Raw genomic sequence first — 25804 nt, 5'->3', positions numbered from 1 at the left:
CTCATTAAAACCTTGCTAAGGAAAACCCAGTGGGAAAAAACCAAAACAAAGGAAAAAGAGTACAACATTACTCAGAATCATTGTGACTTGCTTAATACTGTCTCATAAAAACCTTTACTAGGAAAACCCAGTGGGATAAAACCTAGATAATGGAAAAGAGTACAGTGCATATGTCCTGGGACACATTCTTCAGGATGCTCCCCCTGTTATATTACTCCCCCTGATAAAGTCAAGTCTTTATATAGCTTGGTGGTGAACTCTGCGCATGCCGATCCAATATACAAGCTTTTGAAATGAATGCTTCGGTAGTGATTTAGTGAAGAGATCAACAACGTTGTCACTGGAATGAACTTGCTCGACCTTAATTTGCTTCTTCTTCTGAAGTTGATAAATGTAAAAGAATTTTGGTGCAATGTGTTTTGTCTTGTCTCCTTTTATAAATCCTTCTTGAATCTGGGCTATACAAGCTGCATTATCCTCATAAATAATGCTGGGAACACCTATTATATAAGGTAATTGAAAAGAACTACGAATATGCCTAATTAATAACCTTAGCCATACACATTCACGACTAGCTTCATGAAGAGCTAAAATTTCAGAGTGGTTAGAGGAAGTTGCCACTAAATTTTGTTTAGTGCAACGCCAACAAATAGCAGCATTACCACTAAGAAATACATAACCTGTTTGGGAGCGACACTTGTGAGGATCTGACAGAAATCCTGAATTTGCATATCCCACAAACTTGGAACCTTTAGAATCCTTTAAGTAAAACAAACCTAAATCCGTGGTTCCACGTAGATATCTTAAGACATGTTTTACGCCGTTCCAGTGTTTTTTAGTAGGAGCTGAGCTGTACCTGGCTAACAAATTAACAGAAAAAGAAATGTCCAGTCTAGTGCATTGTGCTAGATACATTAATGCACCAATTGCACTCAAGTATGGTACTTTAGGACCCAATACTTCTTCATTTTCTTCTTCGGGGCGATATGGGTCTTTCTCTGTATTCAGTGACTGGACAACCATTGGGGTACTTAATGGATGTGCCTTGTCCATATGAAAATATTTCAAAACATTCTCGGTGTAATTAGTCTAATGGACTAATACACCACTAGAACTTCTCTCGATCTGCAAGCCGAGACAAAGTATTGTTTCCCAAGGTCTTTCATCTCAAATTCCTTATTTAGGTACTGAGCAGTTATTTCGAGCTCTTCCAAAGTTCCAATCAAATTTATGTCATCCACATAAATGGCTAGTATTGCAAATCCATTTAAGGATTTCTTTATAAAGACACATGGGTGTAGGAACCGTTATTTTTAGAACGAATATTTCTACAAACCGTGAGTACCCACACGCAGCGGAATCAATGGGGTTCTCACGATTTTGGATAGAGAACATACCTTTTAGATTCGATTTTGATAACTCTGAGAATCCAAGCTTTATGAATCTGAATCAACAATCAACCCCTTAATCTTCTGTTATATTCCTTTAGAATAGATTGGACGTTGTGTGGACAACGATCTACCAACCCCCTTCTTTCTCACAAAGCTAGATCCAATTTTGGATCTATCTTTCTTTGCCACTTTTTCTAATACAGTGAATAGTGCATTTCAGCCAGAGAGAGAGAGAGTATTCTATTTATAGGTTACAATAGGGACCATGAGGAAAAATTAGGGTTGGACCTCCTGACGGACTTGGGCTTCCTATGTTCGCCCAGATTACATGGCCCAAGTCCGTCAACAAATGGCTTATTCCACTAAAGGGCATTGTTGCACTACCGCCCTAATCCCAAATTATGTGTTAGCGTTTATGGGCTCCATATTATATGCTCGTTGATCTCCCCGTGTTTAAGATATCGAATATCCGTTGATTAAGTCAAGTTACTGACAACTACATTAATCAACTTCTTATGTCCTTGAGTAGTACCACTCAACCTCATTGTCATGTCGGAATAAATTCACCTGCAGGGTTTACATGACAATCTTTTTGAGCTCCTCAAGGGGACATCATCAACCCGATTTCTTGCGGGACACGGATTCCTTCTATAATAAACAGCACACCTTACATACAATGTCATTACCCAATCCATCGAGTTTGTTAATTCACAAATGAATCTCACTCATTGATGATTTAAACCAATGCACAATGCATATAAGTCCCCGTTATTATATCCGGATTAGGAGGACAAACATCCATAATAATAGAGGCGTTTGTTCTCATATATAGTCAGTATAATGAGAAATAACCTCACTTGGTCTTGTTCAATACACACAAAGTGTACTAGTGTAATCCTATAGTCAAGATAGACTAATACCAGATTATACTACAACCGTACTAATGGTTTGTCCAAATCCATCTAGGTTTGAACGATTACTTATACTTTATAAGGTACTGATGATATGATCTTCTGTGTGTTCACACCATATCATCTACAACGTAAAGTATTAGACACATGCATATAACTAATAACATATATAATATGCATAATATTTGCCCATATGATTCTCATTCAAAATATAAAGAATTAGAGTTAATACAAAAATAATGCTTTTAGTATATAACCCTATCAATGGGCAAATTGCATTGTTTCCATACCCTTCCTTAGACAAATATTCCCTAAGATGATTGTACCACAATCTTCCGGATTGTTTCAAACCATATAATGAATGTCTTAGTTTAATTGAGTACGTACTCCTTGATTTTGCTTCAAGCAAACCAAATCCTTCAGGGATTTTCATGTAAATATCTTTGTCTATGTCCCCATACAAGTAGGCAGTCACTACATCCATGAGTCTCATATCTAAGCTTTCGGAAACTGATAAACTTATTAGATATCTGAAAGTTGTAGCTTCCATAACAGGAGAGTATGTTTCTTCATAATCAATCCCAGGTTTCTGCAGAAAACCTTATGCCACAAGACACCCATTTGTATCTGAAAGTTATATCGAGAAATTTCAATTTTCTCATTTCGTTTTTGAACAAACACCCATTTGTAACCTACAAGGTTAACACCTTCTGGGGTTTGTACTATAGGTCCAAATACACCACGTTTATTGAGAGACTCTAATTCTGCCTTGATGGCAACTTCCCATTTTGACCAATCAGATCTTTGTCGACATTCTTTTATACTACGTGGTTCAGTTTCGTCATTGCCCTTGGATATTTCAGTAGCTACCATATATGTAAATACGTCATCGACGGTCATATCCTTTCTGTCCCACACTTCTCCCGAATATGCATGGAATATTGAGATCTCATCATTTTCTAGTACTAGTTCCTCTTCAGAGGTTTCCATAGTTAATTCGTTCATAACCTCTACCGGGGTTTTAGAGGAAGTGGTGTTTCGTGCATAACCTATTATGGAGTATTTTGCACAACTTCTTCTAGAGTATTATTGGGGCATAATTTTTTAGTGGACCTCCTCTTCTGGGGAGCCGAGTCTTTGGAGCTTATAGGTCTGCCACGCTTCTGGCGTGTAACAGATTCATTTGCACCTATATTCAAATTTTGTCCAATGGGGACATTAATCTTAGCAGGTGTATTCATAGCTGGAACATGTGGCCTAGTCACTTTTTTTGCATCATTGAATGCATCAGGCAATTTATTTGCAATTTCTTGTAGATGTAATATTCTTCTAACCTTAAATTCACACTGAGGAGTTCTAGGATCTAGATGAGACAGAGTGGGAGTATTCCACTTCAATTCTTGTCGTTCTTCTGGAACGGGTTGTCCTGCTAGGATAAGGAATTCTTCAAGAACTTTCTTATCTCCCCCTAACAGCGGGAATACTGTCTCATCAAAATGGCAATCTGCAAAGCGTGCAGTAAATACATCTCTGGTCATTGGTTCTAGATACCAAATAATAGAGAGCGAGTCAAAACCAACATAAATCCCCAACCTTCATTGGGGGCCCATCTTAGTGCGTTGAGGTGGTGGGATGGGGACTTGAACCACACATCCAAACTTGCGCAAGTATGAGATATTCGGTGGATTACCTATGACAAGTTGTGTAGGAGAAAATTTGTGATAGGCTATAGGCCTAATCCTTATTAACATTGATGCATGCAAGATAGCATGTCCCCAAGCACTAACTGGTAATCTTAGTGGCCTTTCTATAAGTTGAAGGCGCTTAATGTGAGATTCAGCCAAACCATTATGTGTGTGCACATGTGGAACGGGGTGCTCAACATCTATCCCTATGGATGAACAATAGTTATCAAAAACTTGAGAAGGAAACTCATCAGCATTATCAAGCCTTATAGACTTAATAGATTGGTCAAGAAAATGAGCTCTAAATTTAATGATTTGGGCCAATAGACGAGCAAAAACCATATTTCTAGAAGAAAGATGGCTAACATATGTCCAACATGTGGAAGCATCAATGAAGACCATGAAATACTGAAAAGGTCCACTGTGAGGATTTATAGGGCCACAAATGTCACCTTGTATCCTTTGAAGGAAAGTTGGTGATTCTAAAGTTATATTAGTGAAAGAAGGTCTCGTGATGAGTTTACCTTGTGAACTACATAAAAATTCATTTGGAAAAATTAACTGATGGTTTGCTAAAGAATGCCCGTTAGAGTTATCTATTATTTTCTTTAATATATTTATCCCAGGTTGCCCTAACTTATCATGCCAAAGAGTTAACACTTTAGTATCACTAAGTTTCGGACTTAGCTTGAGTTTCTGACTAGATTTAAGCTTCTGGCTCATGACGGAGTGTGATTTCACATATAATATTTTGGTATAGTATAATCTCGAGTAGAAAGCACGTAGTTTTTCAAGTGTAAGCTTCTGGCTTCCCATACTAGTGATGATGCATAAATATTCATTGTTTTCTTCATGGTTTCCATATGGTACCCATTCATTCTGATGTCTTTAAAGTTAAGTAAGCTTCTTCTGGAACTACTTGAAAACAATGCTTCTTTGATGAATATATGAGTACAATTTGGTAACATGATATGGGCACTTTCGGAGCCTTCAATGATTTGTACCGGTCTTGTTATGGTGGATACATTTCGTGGATTAAAAACCAACTCTGAGAAAAACTTCTAGTTTTTCAGTATTGTGTGTATTGTGGCACTGTCAACTAGACATAAGTTTTTCTCACAATCATGCATTCCACGATCCATACCTTTATAGAGAAAACCATAGAATAAAAATAAATTAACGTAATTAGACAATCACAGAATAATGACTAATACCTTCTAATTCCAACTCAAAATAATATAGAAAAAACAATAGTTACCATTACATAATGAGGAAAAATCAAACTTTAAAACAAAAATAACTAAGTTGTCTACTAATTAGATAAGTAATAGTAAAATTTAGATATTCTGGATCTAGTTGGGTAATGGTTCAAACATAGCATCAAACGCTTCATTACTGAGAGGTCGGCCATCAGCATCCTCGAAGAAATCATTACAATTCAAGGGTGTAATGTCCAATGGTATTCCAGTATGAAATCCTTCCACCACATTTGTCTCCATCTCCATGGCATTAACATAGGCCCTGTATTTTTCTACCAAATGTGTCGGTGTACGACAAGTACGTGACCAATGCCCAGGTTCTCCACATCTGTAGCAGGTGCTCTCTAAATTTTGATTTTGATCTTTCTTAGTAGGGGGCGCGGACCACCTGTTTTGCTTTTTGAATTTCGTACTATTATGTGGGCGTATATAACTATCTCTTCTAGAGTAGTTATTATATCCACCTCTTTTAGATTTTCCTCTTTTGGAGAATTTATCTTGCCCACGTCCCTTTTTTCCTCTGTCTTTACCAAGGTTGGCATTTGCTTAAGGAATTGCCATCACTCCAGTTGATCTAGAGTTATGGTTCTTGATTAAAAGGTTACTATTTTGCTCCACAACAACAAGAAGACATGTTATAAGATCATAATATTTGGAGAATCGTCTCTCTCGATATTGTTGCTGTAGGAGCACATTCGAGGCATGAAAGGTAGAAAAAAATTTCTCTAACATTTGCTGATCAGTTACCTTTTCACCACACAATTTCTACCGAGAAACTATATTAAACAAAGCAGAGTTGTATTCAGAAACCGTCTTATAGTCTTGGAACCTCAAGTTGAGTCATTCACCTTGAGCATTTGGTAGTATGACCATCTTCTGGTGATCATACCTATCCTTCAGGGATTTCCAAAGACCTGCTGGGTTTTCCTCTGTTAGGTACTCATTCTTTAAGTCGTTATGAATATGATGACGTAGGAATATGAGAGTTGTGGCATTTTCCTCTGGACTCATTTTGTTTCCTTCTTTAATATCATCACCAAGTTTTTTAGATTGTAAATGGATCTTGCCATCTAACTGCCATGATTAATAATTGTCGCCTCTAATTGAAAGAGTTTGAAAATCGAGTTTAGTAAGGTTTGACATCTTTCAAGTAACTGTAACAGAATAAACAAAATTTAGGCATCAAATTTTCACGTTAGATCAAGATTTGGGCCAGTATTTTGAGTCATATGTATAACAGCCACCAAATATTACTTATCGTAACAACCATTTATGCGTTGAAAACGGAGTTATAATGAATTATATTCATCAAAATAAGTTAAAATGGCTTCAAGAAGCTAATGTCATGAGATGTGTTTTATTAACTTAAGGCCCAGAACCAATAAAACGTATGGGCTTTGACCTTTAAAAGTTACTTAATACATCTCTATTGTTTCTATTGTGACTGGATTATAAATCTACCGCATAAAATGGATTAGTTCTCAAACCGGCAGATAAATATTAGGGAAAACATTGGAATCTATACACTAAAAGGACTAGACCAAAAATTGATTATCTACAAACAACGATGATAGACTCATTAGACTAATTGTGAAATATGGAGTTATGGACTACTTCATGATGAACAAATATAGCGTTCACTGTTACATTTATAATTCAACATTGCAACACAGCTTAATTAAGTAGTACTATTATTAATTATTGAGGATCATTAGCAATAAGCATAACATGCCATAAAAGCTTACACAAAACTCTGCACACATGCAATGAGTTATTGTTACTCTTTAGCAGCCTAGCATTCCCAAATGATTAAACAAAACTCGATATGATATGAAATATAAATCACCAAAGTTTGACTTACATTTTACAAAGGCTTTCACATTAAGAGTACGTTTGGCAACTGAAATTGGAAACTAATCAAGAATAGAATAAAGTTGGAAACCATTGAAATGGAATCCACTATAATAGAATTCAATTCCAACTTACAAAATGTGTGTTTGGCAAACATTTATAAATCATTAGAATTCAATTCCTACTTAAATTTTTGTGTTTGGTTGTCGTATAGAATCCTCTAATAGACTCCAACTTTCACTTTATTTTATTTTTTCCATTTTTGGATTAGATATAAGAAACCGATTCCATAGTCTAGAATTCCATTGGATTAACAGGGGTCTCTCAAAGACTTAAGAAAAAGAGTTGGAGTCCATTTGGAATTCAATTCTAGTGGATTCCATGCCTCCCAAACAAGCCAAAAGTGGGTGGCCCACCAAAGATTCTAATTAATTCCACTCCTCAAGTACAATTCTTGGTAAACAAACGCACTTTAAGTAATGTAGTAATTAATTGGAATCTCTAAGTCAGGTGTTGGCTTTGTTAAGTTTTATTAACTCTATAAGACAATACCAATACATTTGATTCTAATTCTTTCACCTTTAGAAAGAACACCACACTAGTCTAAGTAGATTGAATCATGGAGAGAATGAGATAGAGAGAAATCTTATTAATTGAGATAAGTCTGAATGAGAGGAAGTTGTCTTTATATACAACTAAGTAACATCATTTTCAAGATAAAAGATTACCAGGATAAACACCAAGATAAAATATTACCAGGATAAACACATATGAAGAGGTGTCCCATATGGATTCAATGGTGGGCATCTATATAATTTTTTCGCTAATATTATTATTAGGCTAAATTACTATTACATGAAAGTATGAAAGTGATTGAGATTTTAGCAGTGGCAAAACCTATCCAGTGAAAGAAAAATTGGATCCACGGACGGATGAAGTTGATGGCGTGATGTTGTAGCTAACTTGGACAGTTAACAATTGGCCTCCTAAGGTATAAAACTACGAATTAGATATTAGGCTTACGTGCTGTGATTTAAAATGTCGTTGAAAGTTGAAAGTTGAAAGTTGAAAGTTGAAAGTTGAAAGTTGAAAGTTGAAACAAGTATAACGTAGGTTAGAATACATTAAAGCGATTGAAAAACCAATTTGTCTACAATACTGTACATCAATTTTGTTACAATTATTATGGGCATTGCCCAGGGCCGCAAACAGAGAAGGGGTCTAAAAAACCTGAAATCGCACCCACTGTCTAACAGTCTAACTGCCTTTTATTGTAAGCCAAAAGCCAAGAGGCCACTGAATCCAAAACTCTGAATCTCTTTAAACCAACTACATCTCCAAACAAATGGCACACAACACACATCATTTCCTCATTACACGCTCTCAACTCCCAAATGGAACCATCATCTCAAACTCAAACAACTACACCACTCCTCCAACGCCGCTGGAGCAACTTACCATTCAGAACCAGTTTCCAAATGAAGACCAATGTCTGGTCAGAACTAGGTGGTTCAGTAGGTGATTTAGGCACATACATCCCTATAGTTCTAGCACTGTCAATAGTCAACCATCTTGATCTAGGCACAACCTTAATCTTCACTGCACTCTACAACATCATTACCGGCTTTCTCTTTGGGGTCCCTATGCCAGTTCAGCCCATGAAATCAATAGCAGCTGTTGCTATCTCTGAATCACAAACTCATCTTACTGTTCCTCAAATTATGGCTGCTGGTATTTCCACTGCTACTGTTTTACTCGTTCTTGGTGTTACTGGTCTCATGTCTGTTATTTATAAATATATTCCTTTACCCGTTGTTCGCGGTGTTCAGCTTTCGCAAGGTTTACAATTTGCTTTCTCGGCTATTAAATATATTCGATATAATCAGAATTTCGCTACTGGTAAATCTGGAGCTTCTCGTTCTTGGATTGGTCTCGATGGCCTAATTGTCGCATTATCTGCACTCTTATTTATAGTGCTTGTTACTGGTTCGGGTGACGATGGGGTTGAGTCTTTAACTGAATCAGAAGAACTAGACCAGCGCAGACGACGCCGTGAAAGAAGATTGCGTATCTTATCGGCAATTCCAGCTGCTTTCTTGGTATTCATTTTCGGTTTATTGCTTTGTTTTATACGTGACCCTTCGATTTTTAAACAACTTAAATTTGGTCCTTCTAAGATTCATGTTGTAAAGATTACATGGGATGATTGGAAGACTGGATTTATTCGCGCTGCAATACCACAGATCCCGCTTTCAGTTTTGAATTCAGTGATTGCAGTCTGTAAATTGTCTACTGATCTTTTCCCTGAAAAAGATGTATCGGCGACAGCAGTTTCAGTTAGTGTTGGAATAATGAACTTAGTTGGTTGTTGGTTTGGAGCAATGCCTTGTTGTCATGGTGCAGGGGGACTTGCTGGGCAATACAGATTTGGTGGAAGGAGTGGGGCTTCAGTACTCTTTTTAGGGGTCATGAAGTTGGTTTTGGGACTGGTTTTTGGGAATTCGTTTGTGAGGATATTGAGTCAGTTTCCTATTGGGATTTTGGGAGTGCTTCTGTTATTTTCTGGGATTGAATTAGCTATGGCTTCAAGAGATATGAACAGTAAAGAAGAGTCTTTTGTAATGTTGGTTTGTGCTGCAGTGTCTTTAACTGGGTCTAGTGCGGCTTTGGGTTTCGGATGTGGGATTGTACTGTTTTTGGTTTTGAAGCTGAGAAAGATGGATTGCTCTGTAGGTGGTGGTGGATTTTTCAAATCAAGGCCTTCTGATGCTGAAACTAGTGTCAATTTTTAAGAGTTGTTGTATACGTTCCCTTGGGGGCTTGGGCTGGTACCTAATGTAGTGGTGTTATTCAATGAAATGAGCCGAGCATTGGAACAAGAGAAGTCTCTCCTTAGTAACTATGAATATGTATCACTAGCATAATCTGCTCAATCTTTAAACTCCTCTCACTTTATGCCTTTTTTAGTTTTTCATTGTAGTTCTTGTTAAGCCTATATCTCTATGTTATCCTGCATTTCACATGTAGAGCATGCTTTTAAATAGCATTTTCTTGGTGTTTACCACCTATTTATACCCTCAAACGTTCACAACATGTCTATATATATATATATATGGGAAGAATTTCGGTACAGGTCCTCCTGGTGGTTACAACCCTTGTTAGTAATTCGGGATACGACACAAGAATTAATCGGTGACTAAAAAAACGGTACGGTCAAATATTCGGTAAAAAATACACAATATGGTAATTATGCGGTGTTTAATTAGTACACATTTGAAACGTTTGGTTGCAAAAATTCGGAAACAAAAAATTCATGAAATTTTATTAATTAGTAAATATTAATAGTAGTTGTTATTCTCTACAACAGAACAAACACTAGCGATGAAGCTTGTCTTATACTCTTATAGCTGGGCCTACTAATTTACATGCTTTTAATAGCCTCTTGATAGTACATAGGTTCTCGACCATCAGATAGTAAAACCTACATATGTGGTGGGTGCCTGGTTGAAACTTGTCTTTCTTTCTCGGATCTTCTCACCTCATCTTCTTGTGGCTCAGGAGGATGCACTTCTTACTGAAGTAGTGGTTCATGCACTTTATCTGTATCTTTTATCTCAATAGGTTCAATCCTATCATGAGCAATATGATCATCATCATGAGCTTCAAACCCATGATTATCTGCATTCTCAATCCCTTCTGCAACTCGTTTCACAGTTTGAACTTCTGGTTCTAAGTCAACAAGATCATCAATGAAAGCTTCTAGCTTCTCACCATTCTCAAAGTTTGATATTGTTTGGTCTTCCAAGAACACAACATCTCGACTTCGGATTACCTTCTTGTTGATCGGATCATAAAATTTGTAACCAAACTTCTCATATCCCCTTCACCTAGAAAAATGCATTGCTTGGCCAAACTTTGATCTCTCATCCTTGAGAAATGAACAAATGCTCTACACCCAAATACCTTAAAGTATCCATAATCAACATTTTTGCTTGACCACACTCTCTCTGGATAATCACTATTTAGAGGCATCGAAGGCGATAGGTTGATCACTTGTACGACTGTGCGAATTGCTTATACCTAGTAACTCCTTGGTAAGTTAGAGTGAGACAACATGCATCTCATCATCTTTACAATGGTATGGTTCATCCTCTCGACTATACCATTGTGATGCGGTGTCTTGGGAACTGTCTGCTCATGACGAATCCCAAGACTCTTGCAATATTCTTCAAACGGCCCAATGTACTCTCCCCCATTAATTGAACAAATACACTTTAAAGGCTTCCCTGTTTCTCTTTTCACCATGCTATGGAAATTCTTGAACACACTGAGAACCTCATCCTTGGTCTTCGAACTATATGCCCATATCTTTATTGATGCATCATTAATGAAAGTCAAGAAGTACAAAGCTCCCCCGTGGGACTTCAATTTCATGGGATCACATAAATCCGAGTGTACTAGCTCAAGGACATTCTCCTTTCGGTGAGAAGGGAATCTTTGGAAAGACACCTTATGTTGCTTTCCAACTAAACAATGAGTACATCTATTTAAATGCGTACCTTTGATGTTTGGCAAGGCCTTTTGCTTTGCAAGAACTTTCATGCCTTTCTCTCCCATATGACACAGTCTTTTATGCCATTATGCGGCATTTAATTTTGTTTTACACAAACTAGCTTGTGTCTTATAAAGCGAACAACTCTTCTTATCTTTGGCTATTACAAAGGAACCTTTTCTTAATTTCCATACCCCATTACCAAACGAGCTATGGAAACCATCATCATCTAACTTCCCATCGGAAATTAGGCTTAGTCGAATGTCAGGGACATGTCTTACATCATTGAGTGTCAAGGTATAGCCAGCATTAGTTTCTACATGAACATCACCAATGCCTGTAATCTTCGAGACTCCACTGTTACCCATCTTCACCTCACCAAATTCACCATATTTGTAGGTAGTGAAGAAACTCCTGTGCGGTGTGACGTGATAGAACACTCCGGTATCTATCACCCACTCTATATCCTGACATGAGGTACTAACACAACACTCACCACAATTTGACACAATAATTCTCACTATACCATCATCTACTAATGTGGTAGTATCGTGGCTTGTGCTTCTATTCCTCTTTACAATGTCTTCATGTACACAGTTATTCTTCTCATCCCTCTTCAGTGTTCTACACTCATATTTGAAGTGACCTTTGGTGGCACAATAGTAACATTGTCTCTCTGTTTTAGGAGTTCTAGATTAACCCCTAGATTTACTTCTGCCACCACCTCTAGAATAAGGTGGTTTTCTACTTTTACCTCTCCCCCGCTTCTCTGTGACAAGAATCTCTGAGTGAGAGGAGCTACATACTTCATGAACCCCTTCTTGTCTCCTCATTCAGTAATGCACCGGTAACCATTTCCATTGAAACGATTCCATCCTTAGCGGTTTCGCCAAGAGAAACTGCCAAAGTCTCCCACCAGTTGTCGGGTAGAGAGTTCAATAGTAACAAAGCCTCAACTTTATCACCCATATGAATCTTCATCAAATGTAACTAATTGATGAAATTATGTACGTCATTAAGATGCTCAGACATTGAAGAACCTTCTTTGTACTTCGAGTTAGGAAACTTCTTAATGAGTAGCACTTTGTTGCTCGTAGACTTCCTCTCATAGAGGTCTTCAAGTTTTTTCCACAATCTAAAAGCAGTAGTCTATTGGGATACATGGTGGAATACAATATCGTCAATCCACTGTCGAATGTACCTAATAGTTTTTCTATCAAGCATCTTCCAATTTGCATCGGATACTTCTGTCGGTTTTACTCCTCCATTCTCAATGGGTTGTGCCAAGTCTTTGCAATAAAGTAAGTCTTCCATCTTGGTTTTCCAAATAGTGTAGTTACTTCTATTTAGACTAGTCATGTGAGTGTTTATAGACTGATCCATCTCAACAAACTATTCCAACTCAAACATTCTCTTAGGAATTTAATCAAACACCTTTTGAGCAAGATTTGGATAACAATCTTTGTGATTAATCTAACCACAGCTCTGATACCACTTGTTGGGGAAAATGATACCAATCGATCCCCACTAAGATAGCTTGCACTTGGACAATCTAACCTCCAATCTAAAAATCTAAACTTTCATTACAACCAACAACCACAACCTAAGCTATGGAATTAACTATCACAAACAAGTAATAGCAATATAATGTAAAGTAACTTACCACAATGAGACACAAGATATAACGTGGTTCGACTAATGATGCCTACTTCCACAAGAACAAATAATTTTATAAGTGTGGGAATGAAGAGTACAATCACTCCTTTCAAGTCGTCTCTCCAAACTTACTAGATCCCTCTTCATTAATCTCTCTCTTTACAAGTTTTATCTCTTTATACGAGTTTTTTTTTCTCAATTTTGGTTTTTCTTAAAATTGGTTTTCTCTCACATATGACTTGTGGGTAAAAAACCCTAACTTTATATATATAGGATTATGAAATTTCGGTGTAAAATGAAATTTTGAACCAACTTGGTTTTCTGCTGAAAACTGGAATTCTACTTGTACATGGCATGAGGGGGTGCGCCCCTTTGTGAACAAATCCAAAACAGTACCAAATTCATATATATCACATGGTGAGTGACCTATCGCCCCAACAAATACCAATAGCTTAAGTGATGTGCCTCAACCTAAAAACCATGTGTAGGACAAACCACAATAGCAACAGTTCATAAATTCACGGCTTTCATGCTAATGAAACAAGTATAAGTTCTCAAGTTTGGAAAATGTTTATATCTAATCATTATATATGTGGTCTTAGAGCATCTCTAGGTGGTGGTAGTATCACTTGTATGTTTGAGGCCGAAATTTGAAGAAAGTATCCTCAAATTTTAACTAATTCTAGCTGGAGGCAAATATCAGTCGCAAATCTGTATGTAGAGTCTACCCCGCTCACCATTGGTACTGTCGTGCGCGACATTACCACTGTCACCCCAAGTTGAAAAAAGTTATAAAAAAAAACCCCCACACGACATTCCCACTGTCGCGCCAAATTGAAAAAGTAAAAAAATAACCCCACGCGACATTCCTACTGTTGTGCGACATTAGTAATGGCGCGGTGTGTTGTGGTCAAAGTCAAAAAAATGTTTGGGCGACATTAGGAGTGGCGTGTGACATTACCACTGCCGCGTTGCATCCGCATCCAAAATCACAAATTTGCATCTAAGGATGTGGCTAGACAGGTGATAACTCCATGTTTGCCTCCACCTATAGATAGTTTTTCGCGAAATTCCGAATTGTAGAGGTAAATGTGGAGGTGACACTTCCACCTAGAGATGCTCTTATTGTCCACATTTTACTGTTTGTATCTAACTGCTAGTATCTGTAGGTCTGCTTCATTGGTACATTAGTACTTAGGGGTTTTCTGTCGTGAAGTAGGGATCATTTTTGTATAGGCTCTTGGTTAAGCATTTCAACCACCCAAGATGGTCAGTCAAGCACTTTGAACATTCTAAGAGACTTGATTTAAGGGTCAAGTAGGCATAGTTTTCAAGCTAACAGGGCCGGCTCATCCATGTAGCAAAATAAGCAACGACTTAAGGCCCCGCAGCTCAAGGGGCCCCCAAATATATTCCAGTCCAGTCCACTATCCAGTCCACTATCGGTAAGAGAGAAAAAAAAATGTTTTTACATTGGAAGAGAAAAAAAAATGGTATACAGAGAACAGACCCTTCGTTTCTCCGCCTTTAGCTTCTCCACCGTTTCCCACGCCTTCAATTCTCAAGCAATATAATGCACGCCTCCATAACTAATCAACGTTCTTCTTAATCTCTTTATAAAAATAACAATACACTCTTACCTCTATCATCTTCTTTTTTCCTTCTTCGGTTTTATAATCCCTCATTCTCTCTGACTCTCTATATTCTTCTTCTTCTCTCTATTTTCAAGAAAGATAAAAGAAAAGAAAAGATTGGTGTCTTTTTTTACTTTAATTGTTAAATTGTTATATTCTAAATTCTAATTTAATTCCACTCAATCAAACTCATTCTTTTCTTTTTTGGATAGTGGATAGTGGTTTTAACAGGTATAATTGGACTAGTTGCTTACTTGCTTAGCCAAAGTGATTGTCGTGGTCTCATGCATTGTCTACTTTTTTACCCTATACTTCAAACGTGACTTCGCCTATCAATTAAGCTTCATCTCATGGTGATTGTTTCCATTTTATTTTATTTTTTGGTATGTTATGTGACTATGTGAGGACTTATTGCTTATTACTTGCTGCTTGTATATTATTTTACTGTTTTGACATGAACCGAAAGTATAAATCCGGTAATAAAAAAACGTCAAGAAAAGAGAAAAGTAGATGAGGCGATTGAATCTCAAAGAGGAGCTATTTTTAAATTTATAAAAAACTATAAACAAAGTGAATTGGTTAGTTCAAGTGATAATTTAGTAAATGAACAACCTGACCAACCAATAGAAGTGGATAATAATTAATGAAAATATAGAACACATTGATACTGATCCTAATGTAAATTTTGCTCCTAGTGTTTCTGTTCAAGATAACATTGAAGAAAATCAAACAAATGAAAGAAATGATAACTCAACAGAAGATTTGCTTACTAGTATTGATGAGAACCTCAATGAACAATCCAACTCTTTAGTTCAAGATATTTATGACCTTGGATGATGGGGTAAAATTAATACAAAACTAAGAGATTTGTTAGTTAAGAAGGGTCCAATTAGAGTTAGTGACGTAGAATTTCCTATTGATATGAAGACAAAAATAAAATTTTCAGCTAAATTTTACACCCAAGTAGCACCAAATGGAGAGAAGTTTGATATAAATTGGTTAGTATATTCAAAATATTGCAATAAGGTCTTTTGTTTTTGTTGCAAGTTATTTAACTCAAGTTGCACCCAATTTCAATTAAACGGTGAAGGGGCTGATGATTGGCAAAATATTGGTACCAAACTTAAAAAACATGAACTTTCTACTGGTCACATTGATAATTTGACACTTTGGGATGAGTTAAGCGAAATATTAAACAGCAAAACATCAATTGATAAGCATATCCAAGAGCAAATTGATAGGGAAAAAGAAGATTTGAGTAATGTACTACTAAGAATTATTGCTGTTGTTAAGACAATTTCTAAAAACAATATGGCATTTTGTGGAAAAAATGAGAAAATTATGAAGCTAATAATGGTCTGTTTTTTAGCTTAATTGAAATGATTGCAGAGTTTGACCCAATTATGCAAGAACATCTCCGGCGTATCAAACATGATAAATTAAAGGTTCATTATCTTAGTCACAATATAGAAAATGAATTGATACAATTGTTGGTATCTGAAATAAAAAATAAAATTATTTTGAAAATTAAGGAAGCAAAATATTATTCTGTTAAACTTGATTGCACTCCTGATATTAGTCACCAAGAACAAATGACAGTCATATTATGTTGTGTAGATGTTTCCTCAAGTCTCATAATAAGAATCAAAGAGTATTTGCTAGACTTTATAATAGTAGAAGACACGTCGGGTAAATGACTTTTTAATGAGCTATTACGTGTTTTAGAAGAATATAAATTAGATTTTAACGACATAAGAGGTCAAGGGTATGATACTGGATCAAATATGAAAGGTAAAAATCAAGGCATCCAAAAAAGATTGTTAGATATAAATCCTAGAGCATTTTACTCTCCATGTGGATGTCATAGTCTTAACTTAGTATTATGTGATATGGCGAATTCTTGTTCAAAGGCAATATCATTTTTTGGAATTTTGCAACGTATTTATTGTTTGTTTTCTTCCTCTACAAAACGATGGGATGTTTTATATAAGTATTTAACTAAATATACGGCGAAGACTTTGTCACCAACACGTTGGGAAAGTCGAGTTGAGAGTGTTAAAGCATTGATTACTCAAGCGCCAGAAATTAGGATGCTCTACTTGAGCTAGCAAAAATTAGCGAGGATCCAAAAACAAAGAGTGAACCCGAAACTCTAGCATTGCATGATTTAGAAAATTATGAGTTTTTGTTTGGAATGGTTATTTGGTATGATATATTAGCTACTGTGAATTTGGTTAGTAAGGATTTACAATCTAAAGATATGCCCATTGATATGGCTATAAATCAAATAAAAGGTCTAATCACATTTTTTTAAAAGTACAGAGAAGAAGGTTTTGAAAAAGCTAAAATAGCATCCGTGGATATTGCACGTCAAATGGATATAGAACCGGTATTTCGTGAAAAACGTGTAATTCGGAGAAAGAGACAATTTGATGAGAATGTTGACAATGAAGTAACTCAAACACCTGAAGAGTCATTTAGAACTAATTTTTTCTTATATATAATTGATCAAGCGATATCATCTTTTAATAATAGATTTGAACATATAAAAAGTTTTGAAGAAATGTTTGGATTTTTATTTGACGTGAAAAAATTGAAATCAATAGATGATGATAGGTTAAAAGAATATTGTCTTAATCTTGAAAGTTTTCTGAAACATGGAGAGAGTTGTGATATTGATGGTACAAATTTGTTTTTAGAATTAAGACTACTAAGAGAAATTTTAGATACCAAAAATGAATCCGCAATTAAAATATGGGTTAGTTAGACTTACCCCGCCATTACTAGTTGCAATTAGTGTTACCCTCCCATTTTCAAAAATATTAGTGATACCCCCCCAATTGCAAGATCCAACGGTTACGAGATGAATTTTTTTTTTTTTTCAGATGAAGAAATCTGACCGTTGGATCACTCAAATGGGGTATCACTAATTTTTTGAAAAACGGGGGTAAGTCTAACTAACCCTTAAAATATTGAACTATCTAAAAAGAATACAATCTTTTCCAAATGCTTATATAGTTTATAGAATATTGTTGATAGTACCTGTAACCGTTGCTTCAGCAGAAATGAGTTTTTCAAAACTAAAGTTAATTAAATCTTACTTAAAATCAACCATGTCACAAGAAAGATTGAGTGGATTAGCTACATTATCTATAGAAAGAGATTTTCTAGAAGAACTTAAATACAAAGATTTAATTAGTGATTTTGCAGCTCAAAAAGTAAGAAAAATGAAATTTAATTGAAGTTTGTGAAATGTACGTAAAAAATAATTTCTTCGCATTAAAAAAAAAAAAAAAAAAAAAACTTTTAAATCCGCCAAAGTATTTTGATAATATATTGCCGGTCCCAAGCCCGGATAAAGGATGAGGGTTTGCACTCATATGATGAAATAACGTAAATAAAGTAATAAGTTGTAAACAATTTTTATTGATATTAATTGTAGAAGGGCCCCCTATTCGAACTTCGCTTAGGGCCCTGAATAGCCTTGAGCCGCCCTTGCAATCTAAACAATTAAATGCCATATTACGAAGAAATCCTTACCAATATCTTCATCTTGATCATTACATTTTAACCATTAAGAACACAAACTATGGTACATTCTTACGTTTTTTTTTTATTGTACAAATCAAAGCTTTCCTGTTTCTTTTTTGGTGTTTTTTCTTTTCCAAATGATCCAAATGATGTAGGCAAAGAAACTATTTCCAGTTAGTGAAAAAGAGCTGACTTCAGAACCAAAGACAAACTTCAATCATTCATTATGGATGTAGATTATATTGGATAAGAACTATAGTCCATCGACCACTTTGGTGATGTTTCAAACACTGAGTTTCCAAGCAAACAATGGGTTCTTATTCATTTAACTATTCTTCTAGCTTATAAATAGGTCAACCTAAGAAAAAATAAAATTGTCTCTTACTAAATGTACGTATGTGGGGAATTGAGCACAAAAGAATATAAAGAAACATGTCTCAGACAGCTACCTCATCAAACAATATTGCTAAGAAAGCCATACCAAACTGATGTGCAACATAACTGTAGTGGCCCATTTTATAACAGAGGACCGGGTCAAAGAGGAAGGGAGGCAATATAACCGGGTAGGCTGGGGAGCAGTGGAATCCTAGGGCAAACGTGGCCTGGGTACGACTGACAGGAGGCCGTCAGATGAAGGGACAGCTGGATGGCCCAGATAGAAGGTGGAGAGGTATAAAAAGAAGAGAAGAAGAGAGAAAATAGGGGGGCCGCTCCAGAGAGTGAGAGAAAAAGAAAGAAAAGAAGAGAGAGTGAGTTGAGAGGATTTTTGGTGTTGTGTTTGAGAGCCATTAGTGCTTTATTCTAGAGAGGTTTTTGGTTCTTACATTTGGCGCTGTCTGTGGGGAAGAAGCAAGAAAGAGATGGCACCTAAGAAACAAGTAGGGAGACCGAAGAAGGTGGCTGCACAAGAACCGATGCCCGAGGTAGTGGTTGAGGAAGAAGGAGATAGAAGAGAGGAACGGGAAGCGGAAGAGACGCGGCTCATGAGAGAAGAGATAGGGAGGCTAAAAGAAGAGAATGACGAATTAAGAAGGGAAATGGAAAGGGAAGAAGAAGAGATGGATAAAGAGGTGAGCGAGGAAGCGGAAGAAGAAGAGAATAATGAGCCGAATCTCGTGGAAAATCCGGTAACCGAGTTGACGGTGGAGGAGGTGCAAGAAATGATAAATAGCGATAGGGAAGTTAACTGGCAGCAAACGAAGAGTCGCGGCAGCGCAGCTAGTTAGGTGATGGCTGGGCTGAGTCGCAACCCATTGGCGGATGACATTTGGGCTTCGAAAGTCCCAAAGCGTTTCAACCAACCTAGATTCGAAAGGTACGATGGAAAAGGCGATCTGGTGGACCACATCCTTCATTTCCGGCAGCAAATGCCACTCTGGCGACTAGATATGACGGATTGCAATGTATGATGTTCCCCGCTAGCCTAAAAGGGGGCGGATCGGTATTATCGACTACCAGCCGGAGTATAAGAAGCTTTCAAGAATTGGAGCAGGCGTTTATAGATCACTTCATTTATCAGAAAAAGCGGGTGGTGAATATCTCTGCATTATTCAACGTTCGACAAAGGTCCACAGAGTCAGTAAGAGAATACCTGTGTCGGTTCAAAGCTATGACATTGAAGGTCGAAAACCTGGATGAAAGGACCGCAGTGATTGCATTTGAAAGGGGGCTGCGGCCAGGGACAGGAGTACACCAGTAGGTTGCGAAGAATGAGATTGCAACATTGCATGATTTGTATCCGCGGGTAGAGAAGTATATCCGATATGAGGATAGTATGCAGAAGGAGTCCAAGAGATCCGGGAAGGCAGTGCTATCCTTGGAGAATGACAGGGAAACAAGGAAGGCAGATGTGACCGAGAAGGAAAGGAGTGGATACCGCGGATACACAATACGGGCCGAAAGAAGCCGAGAAGGGATTAGAAGGGAGAACAGAGAGAGAAAGCCGTACTGCGAGGTGGAAGTTACACCACTGAATAGATCCTTGAGCGAAATACTACCGCTGATAAAGAACATGCAGGGATATGAAGGGCCGCGGAACACACCCGGAGAAATACTTGGTAAACCTTTCTGCCCTTATCATCAGATACACAATCATGAGATTGACAACTGCTACGCACTAAAGTGGATGGTTCAGCGTTTGGTGGAAAAATGAAGGATGAGGGAGTTTATAAGGGGAGGACAGAACGAGGAGGGTATACCGCGACAATATCATATCTTGGGAACCATTAACGTGATCTTCAGTGGAGAAGTATTAAGCCATAACGCTCATAGAGACAGAGTACGAAGAACTGTGAGCATCCAGTAGGTTAATGAAGGGACTGATAGATCACGAGCAAGAGTGGGGAAAGCGGAGGACCGGGACAGGATAGTCTTTAGCAGCACGGATTTGTGGGCGGTGGATTCTCCCCATGAAGACGCATTGGTCATCACGGTGGCAATGGGTAATTATATTGTGAAAAGGGTATTGGTGGATTGCGGCAGTGCCGTGGACTTGTTGTTTAAAGGGGTGCTGGAAGAAATGGGGATTGATCATAGACAGTTGAGGCCGGAGCGGACTAACTTATATGGATTCAATGGGAGCATGACTGAGCCAATGGGAGAGCTCTTACTACCAGTAACCACAGGTCCCGTGATTGTGTTTGTGCGGTTCATGGTGGTGGACTCGTCTTCCCAGTACAATTCAATTCTAGGGAGGCGGTGGATTCATGAGATGAAGGCCGTTCCGTCAACTTACTATCAAGTGATACGATTTCCCACTCCCTCTGGTATGTATGAAGTTCGGGGAGACCAAGTGACGGCCAAGAACAGTCATAGGGGTACAATTAAGCGGTTGATCCGAGGGTCGGACGAGGAAAACTCAAACCCAAGGAAGAGGCAGGCATAACAATTATAGTGCGCTGCGGTGGAGGAGAAGGGGATGCGGTAGCAGGTCCAAAGACGATGGACGAGATTGAAGCAGTGAATATTGGAGGGGAGGAGGAAAGGTTTACCGTGATAGGGTCCCGCTTGACGGATGAGTGGAAAAGAGATTTTATTCAGTTCTTGTCAGAAAACTTGGACGTGTTTGCATGGACCATTGAGGAGGTTACGGGGTTGGACCCGGAGTTCGCTTGTCATCGGTTACACATGAGAAAGGAGGCAAAGCCAGTAAGGCAAAAGATAAGGAGTATTAGACTGAAGTATGCAGCGAGCATTCGCAAGGAAGTCACGCGGTTGAAAGGAGCCGGAATAATACGAGAAGTAGAGTTCATGGATTGGTTATCAAATGTGGTGGCGGCACTAAAAAAGAATGGCAAGGTATGGATGTGCGTGGATTTCACAGATGTGAATGCTGAGTGCCCGAAAGACAGTTACGCCATGCCGCGGGTGGATGAGTTGGTGGAGAGGACAACAAGATTCAAAATATTTTCGTTCATGGATGCGTCGATGGGGTACAATCAGGTCGTAATGTATGGGCCAGATCAGGAGAAAACAACATTTGTAGTAGAAGGGGGCACATATTGCTACACGAGGATGCGTTTTGGGATGAAAAATGCCAGAGCCACATTTTAGCGATTGGGGGAGAAAATGTTCGAGAGCAAGATCATGAGGGGGATGGAAATATACATAGACGATATGGTGGAAAAGAGCATGTCGGAGGGAGAACATTTAGATTGATTGAGGAAAACGTTCGAAATCTTGCGGAAACACAATCTGAAGCTGAATCAAGAGAAATGCATGTTTGGGGTGACCACCGGGAAGTTCTTGGGCTACATCGTAACTCATAAAGGAATAGAAGCTAATCCAGAACAGATAAGAGAGTTGGTAGAGATGCCGTCGCCACATAACATCACGGAGGTGCAGCGTCTTGCTTGAAAAGTCGCGACATTGAATAAATTCATTTCCAAGTCATCGGACAAGTGTAGACCGTTGTATCGGTTATTGAGAAGTACCTCGGACTTTGTGTGGACACCAGAATGTGAGGAGGCATTTCAAGAGCTGAAGAGGTATTTGGGCAAAGCTCCATTGCTGTCGCGGCCGGAGCAGGGGGAGAAATTGTACCTGTATCTAGGGGCCACCGAGTATGTGGTTAGTTCCGTTCTTGTTAGGCTAGAGGACAGAGTGGAGAGGCCTGTGTATTTCCAAAGCAAGACACTATTGGACGCTGATAAGAGCCCAAAACTGTAGTTTTAACCCTGTAACAGTCATACTTTTAGACCAATTATGTGAGTAATAATTAAGAGTTAATACTTATTACGTGTTTTTATGCGTTTCAGGCTTCAAAGTCAATTATGTGCAGAAATGTGCCACTTTGATGAGATAAAGGAGAAATGGTTGGTTGCTAAGGAGTTCTGTGATTAAAGGCCAAGATTCAAGAAGACAAAGCCTTTCTAAAGCCCGTTAAGGAGGATGGATTATTGAGAGCCCTCTTGGCCAGACTGGGTGTAGGGGCAAAGTTCAAAAGCAATGAAGCAAAATGGGTGCAATGGGAGAAGTCGACACACGGCTCCACACTCTTAACTCGACGCCACTCTCCAAGGTGGAAGCCTTGAGGGTTTGGAGGAGCAATACGAGACCGCGAATGGAGATGTTATTCGGGCGCATGCTGGTAGCTCCAAAAGAATATCGGTGTTACATCGAACCGCTTATGTACAAAAAAGGGCTTGAAGGAGCGATAGCTATGAACATACATAGACTCCAAGTTCAATCAGATTCTATGCGAGTAATCTAAATAATTAGGAAGGAAGAAGTGCAGCCATGGTATTGCAGGAATCTAATAGCACAGATATGGGCTGATATTCCAAAGTTTGACGAAATCCTTTTTAAACATGTTTTTAGAGAAGGAAACCAAGTAGCTGACTATCTATCCAAGCTGAGGAAGTCCTCATGTAATGATATTTTGTATCATATCCCTCCAATGGACAAAAAAATGTATGAATTGGTTAAAAGGGATAAAGAAGGAAAAATGTACTTGCGCTCTTGATTAAATAAAAGGTTGGGGTCACCTTAACCCCTAGCCATTTCAAAAAAAAAAAAAAAAAAAAAAAAGAAGCCCGGTCAAAGGTGAAAAGTCAAAGTCAACGCCGGAGCGTAAGAAAGAAAATTCAGAACTTCCGAAGGTCAGATCTTTGGACTCGACCTGAATTGGTTGGTCTACCTTATGTCAAAACGACCGGCTTGGAAAGAGCTTTCCAATGGTCCAAGCCTTGGCCCAATCAGAGGAGCAGAAGTAGACAAAAAGTCTGTCGAAGTCAACTGCAGCTGAAGAGGCCTTTTTGGACTGAAAGTATTGGGTTTTGGGCCTGATTCTCTGGCCTAAAACATGGCTCCAAGCCCATGCACGATTTTTGGATCTGAACATATAAAAACAAAAGCTTAGGTCTTTGTTAATGGTAGCTAGTTAGACCTAAAACTATAGATAATTCTAGATCTAGTTTTTATTAAATAATATTAAGTTTAGTTCATTTCAATTCTTGTTTTAGATTAATCTTTAGAATCATTGTTCTTCATTAGTTTGATAAATAAAATAGCTAGTTTGTCAAATTCGATTTTGTCATTTCAATTTATAGATCTAATTTTAATTCTTGTTGAGTATCATTTCTGAGTTGTTAAATTAGATTGAGTATTGTTAGTTAAATTAGCCAAGTTAAAATTTTGGTATGATGTTTAGTTATAATTCAATGAGAAATAATGGTTTGATGAATCAAGGCTAAAACCTCCATTAGAGGGGTTGATGAAGCCTTGATGAAAACTTAGTTGTATAGTGTAGAGTCGTTGTAGAATCTATTCCATTCTAGAAGGTCGTGTTTCGCCATGAGAATGGGTGGACGACCTCACATGCTAGTTATAATTGGCAGAAATGCCATGTTAATTAGGGATTAGAACGAGCAATTATTACCATAAGAACGTAAGAATTGGATTACAACAGTCTATGCTAGGTGATTAAGTTGGATTCGAGGTGGATTCACTTCCCCTCTAATTCTTTATCTAGATTCACATTTCAGTATTCCGTAGCATTCTGTTATTAGTAACTTGTCAATTGAATCCACCCCGTAGTATAGAATTCCCCTCGTAAACCTCTCACTAGACTTAAGACCGATTAATTAGACTAGAAAACATTCCATGCTAAAGAACTAGGAGTGGAACGAATTTGTTACTCCACTCTATTTCGATAGAATTGAGAGTAGAAAACTTGATAAATTAGGCTCGTAATAAGTTTTAGTTTACTTACGTTTTGAGTTTTATCGTTCATTTCGTAGGTAAACTTTTATCATTTTAATGTTTATCAAATGGCGCCGCTGCCATCTTAGTTACCTTTAGCATTGTTTTCATAGTATAATTAGTCATTTTTAAGTCCCATTAAACCTACCCACCCTTGTTTGATTCATACTGTGGTTGTCCGTTTCAGCATTGAAAAATTCCGCGAAAAATTACACCGAAAAACTCTGCTCCCCCAAACGGAAGCACTGCCAAAACGCCTGAACCCTGAGACCAAACCGAACCGCGCTCAAACACTGTAACTTGAAGTTACACGGAGCGCATTGCTGCCCAAAGTGAGCGCACCCTGGCCCTAAGCTGAATTTTGCCGGATTTCCACAGGTTTGTTTCGAACTTCGAGTTTTTAAGTTTTTTAGTGTTCTAACTTGTTATATACACTGAGCACGCGTAAACAAGACGCTATTCATAAGCGAAGCAAGGACGCAATCAGGTATTCCTTTCTTCCATACCTCGTATCTCTAGTTAGAGGTTTATACTATTATATCAAGATTATTTGGAGTGTTGTCGTGTTTAGACTTAGACTTGCATGAGATTAAGGTCTAGTCGGAGAAAAACACCAAACGTAATTAACCGTCAACGTCAACAAACAAGTCTATCGAGTATACCAATCACTACACCTCTAGCTACTATCCCACCCACCACACCTGACATAATGGCTGAAGAAAGAGAGACTCCTCTCTCCGACTTTTACAAAGCCTTGAGCGATAGCCCTAAATCTTGTATCGTTCTAGCAGACCCAATGGGGGATTTTCGAATCCCCCCAAACATATTTAATTTGTTACCCGTTTTTCATGGCTTAGACCATGAAAAACCTTATCAGCACATGCGTAGGATTGAACAAGTCCTAACAACATTCCATCGTCCTACGGTTGGTGCGGAACAAATTAAACTGAGGGTAATTCCCTTCACCTTAGCAGATAAGGCGGCGTCTTGGTTAACTGCCCAAAGCCTAATTACGTCAGGACTCGTGGGCTAAACTTGTTCAAATTGTTTATGGAACATTTTACCCACCCCTAAAGACGGATGAGATACTTTCCAAGATTCATTTCTTTCGGCTGAAATCCTCATGAATCATT

General features: G+C 38.0%; 1 protein-coding gene and 2 pseudogenes across 2 annotated transcripts; 2 read left to right on the top strand and 1 right to left on the bottom strand.

The window, feature by feature from the left end:
- Positions 1–237: 237 nt before the first annotated feature.
- On the bottom strand, positions 238–1038 carry LOC147510945 (secreted RxLR effector protein 161 pseudogene; annotated as a pseudogene).
- A 7200-nt stretch (positions 1039–8238) lies between these two features.
- LOC147510944 (molybdate transporter 2 pseudogene) lies at positions 8239–10169 on the top strand (annotated as a pseudogene). Its single transcript, XR_015219115.1, has one exon. The product of XR_015219115.1 is annotated as a molybdate transporter 2 pseudogene (transcript).
- A 10738-nt stretch (positions 10170–20907) lies between these two features.
- Positions 20908–21354, top strand: LOC147510943 (uncharacterized). The gene has a single exon (XM_086598301.1). It carries the CDS (start codon positions 20908–20910, stop codon positions 21352–21354), a length of 447 nt encoding a protein of 148 aa, XP_086454427.1.
- The last annotated feature ends 4450 nt before the right edge of the window (positions 21355–25804 follow it).

The sequence above is a fragment of the Coptis chinensis genome, chromosome 3, assembly GCF_015680905.1.
Source record: "Coptis chinensis isolate HL-2020 chromosome 3, ASM1568090v1, whole genome shotgun sequence".
Lineage (NCBI taxonomy): Eukaryota > Viridiplantae > Streptophyta > Magnoliopsida > Ranunculales > Ranunculaceae > Coptis > Coptis chinensis.
Note: the sequence above shows the minus strand (reverse complement) of the source record. Positions and strands in the feature narration are given on the sequence as shown.

Excerpts from the sequence above, each read along its gene's own strand:
- LOC147510943 (XM_086598301.1), top strand. The coding sequence starts at position 20,908 with ATGGGTAATTATATTGTGAAAAGGGTATTGGTGGATTGCGGCAGTGCC.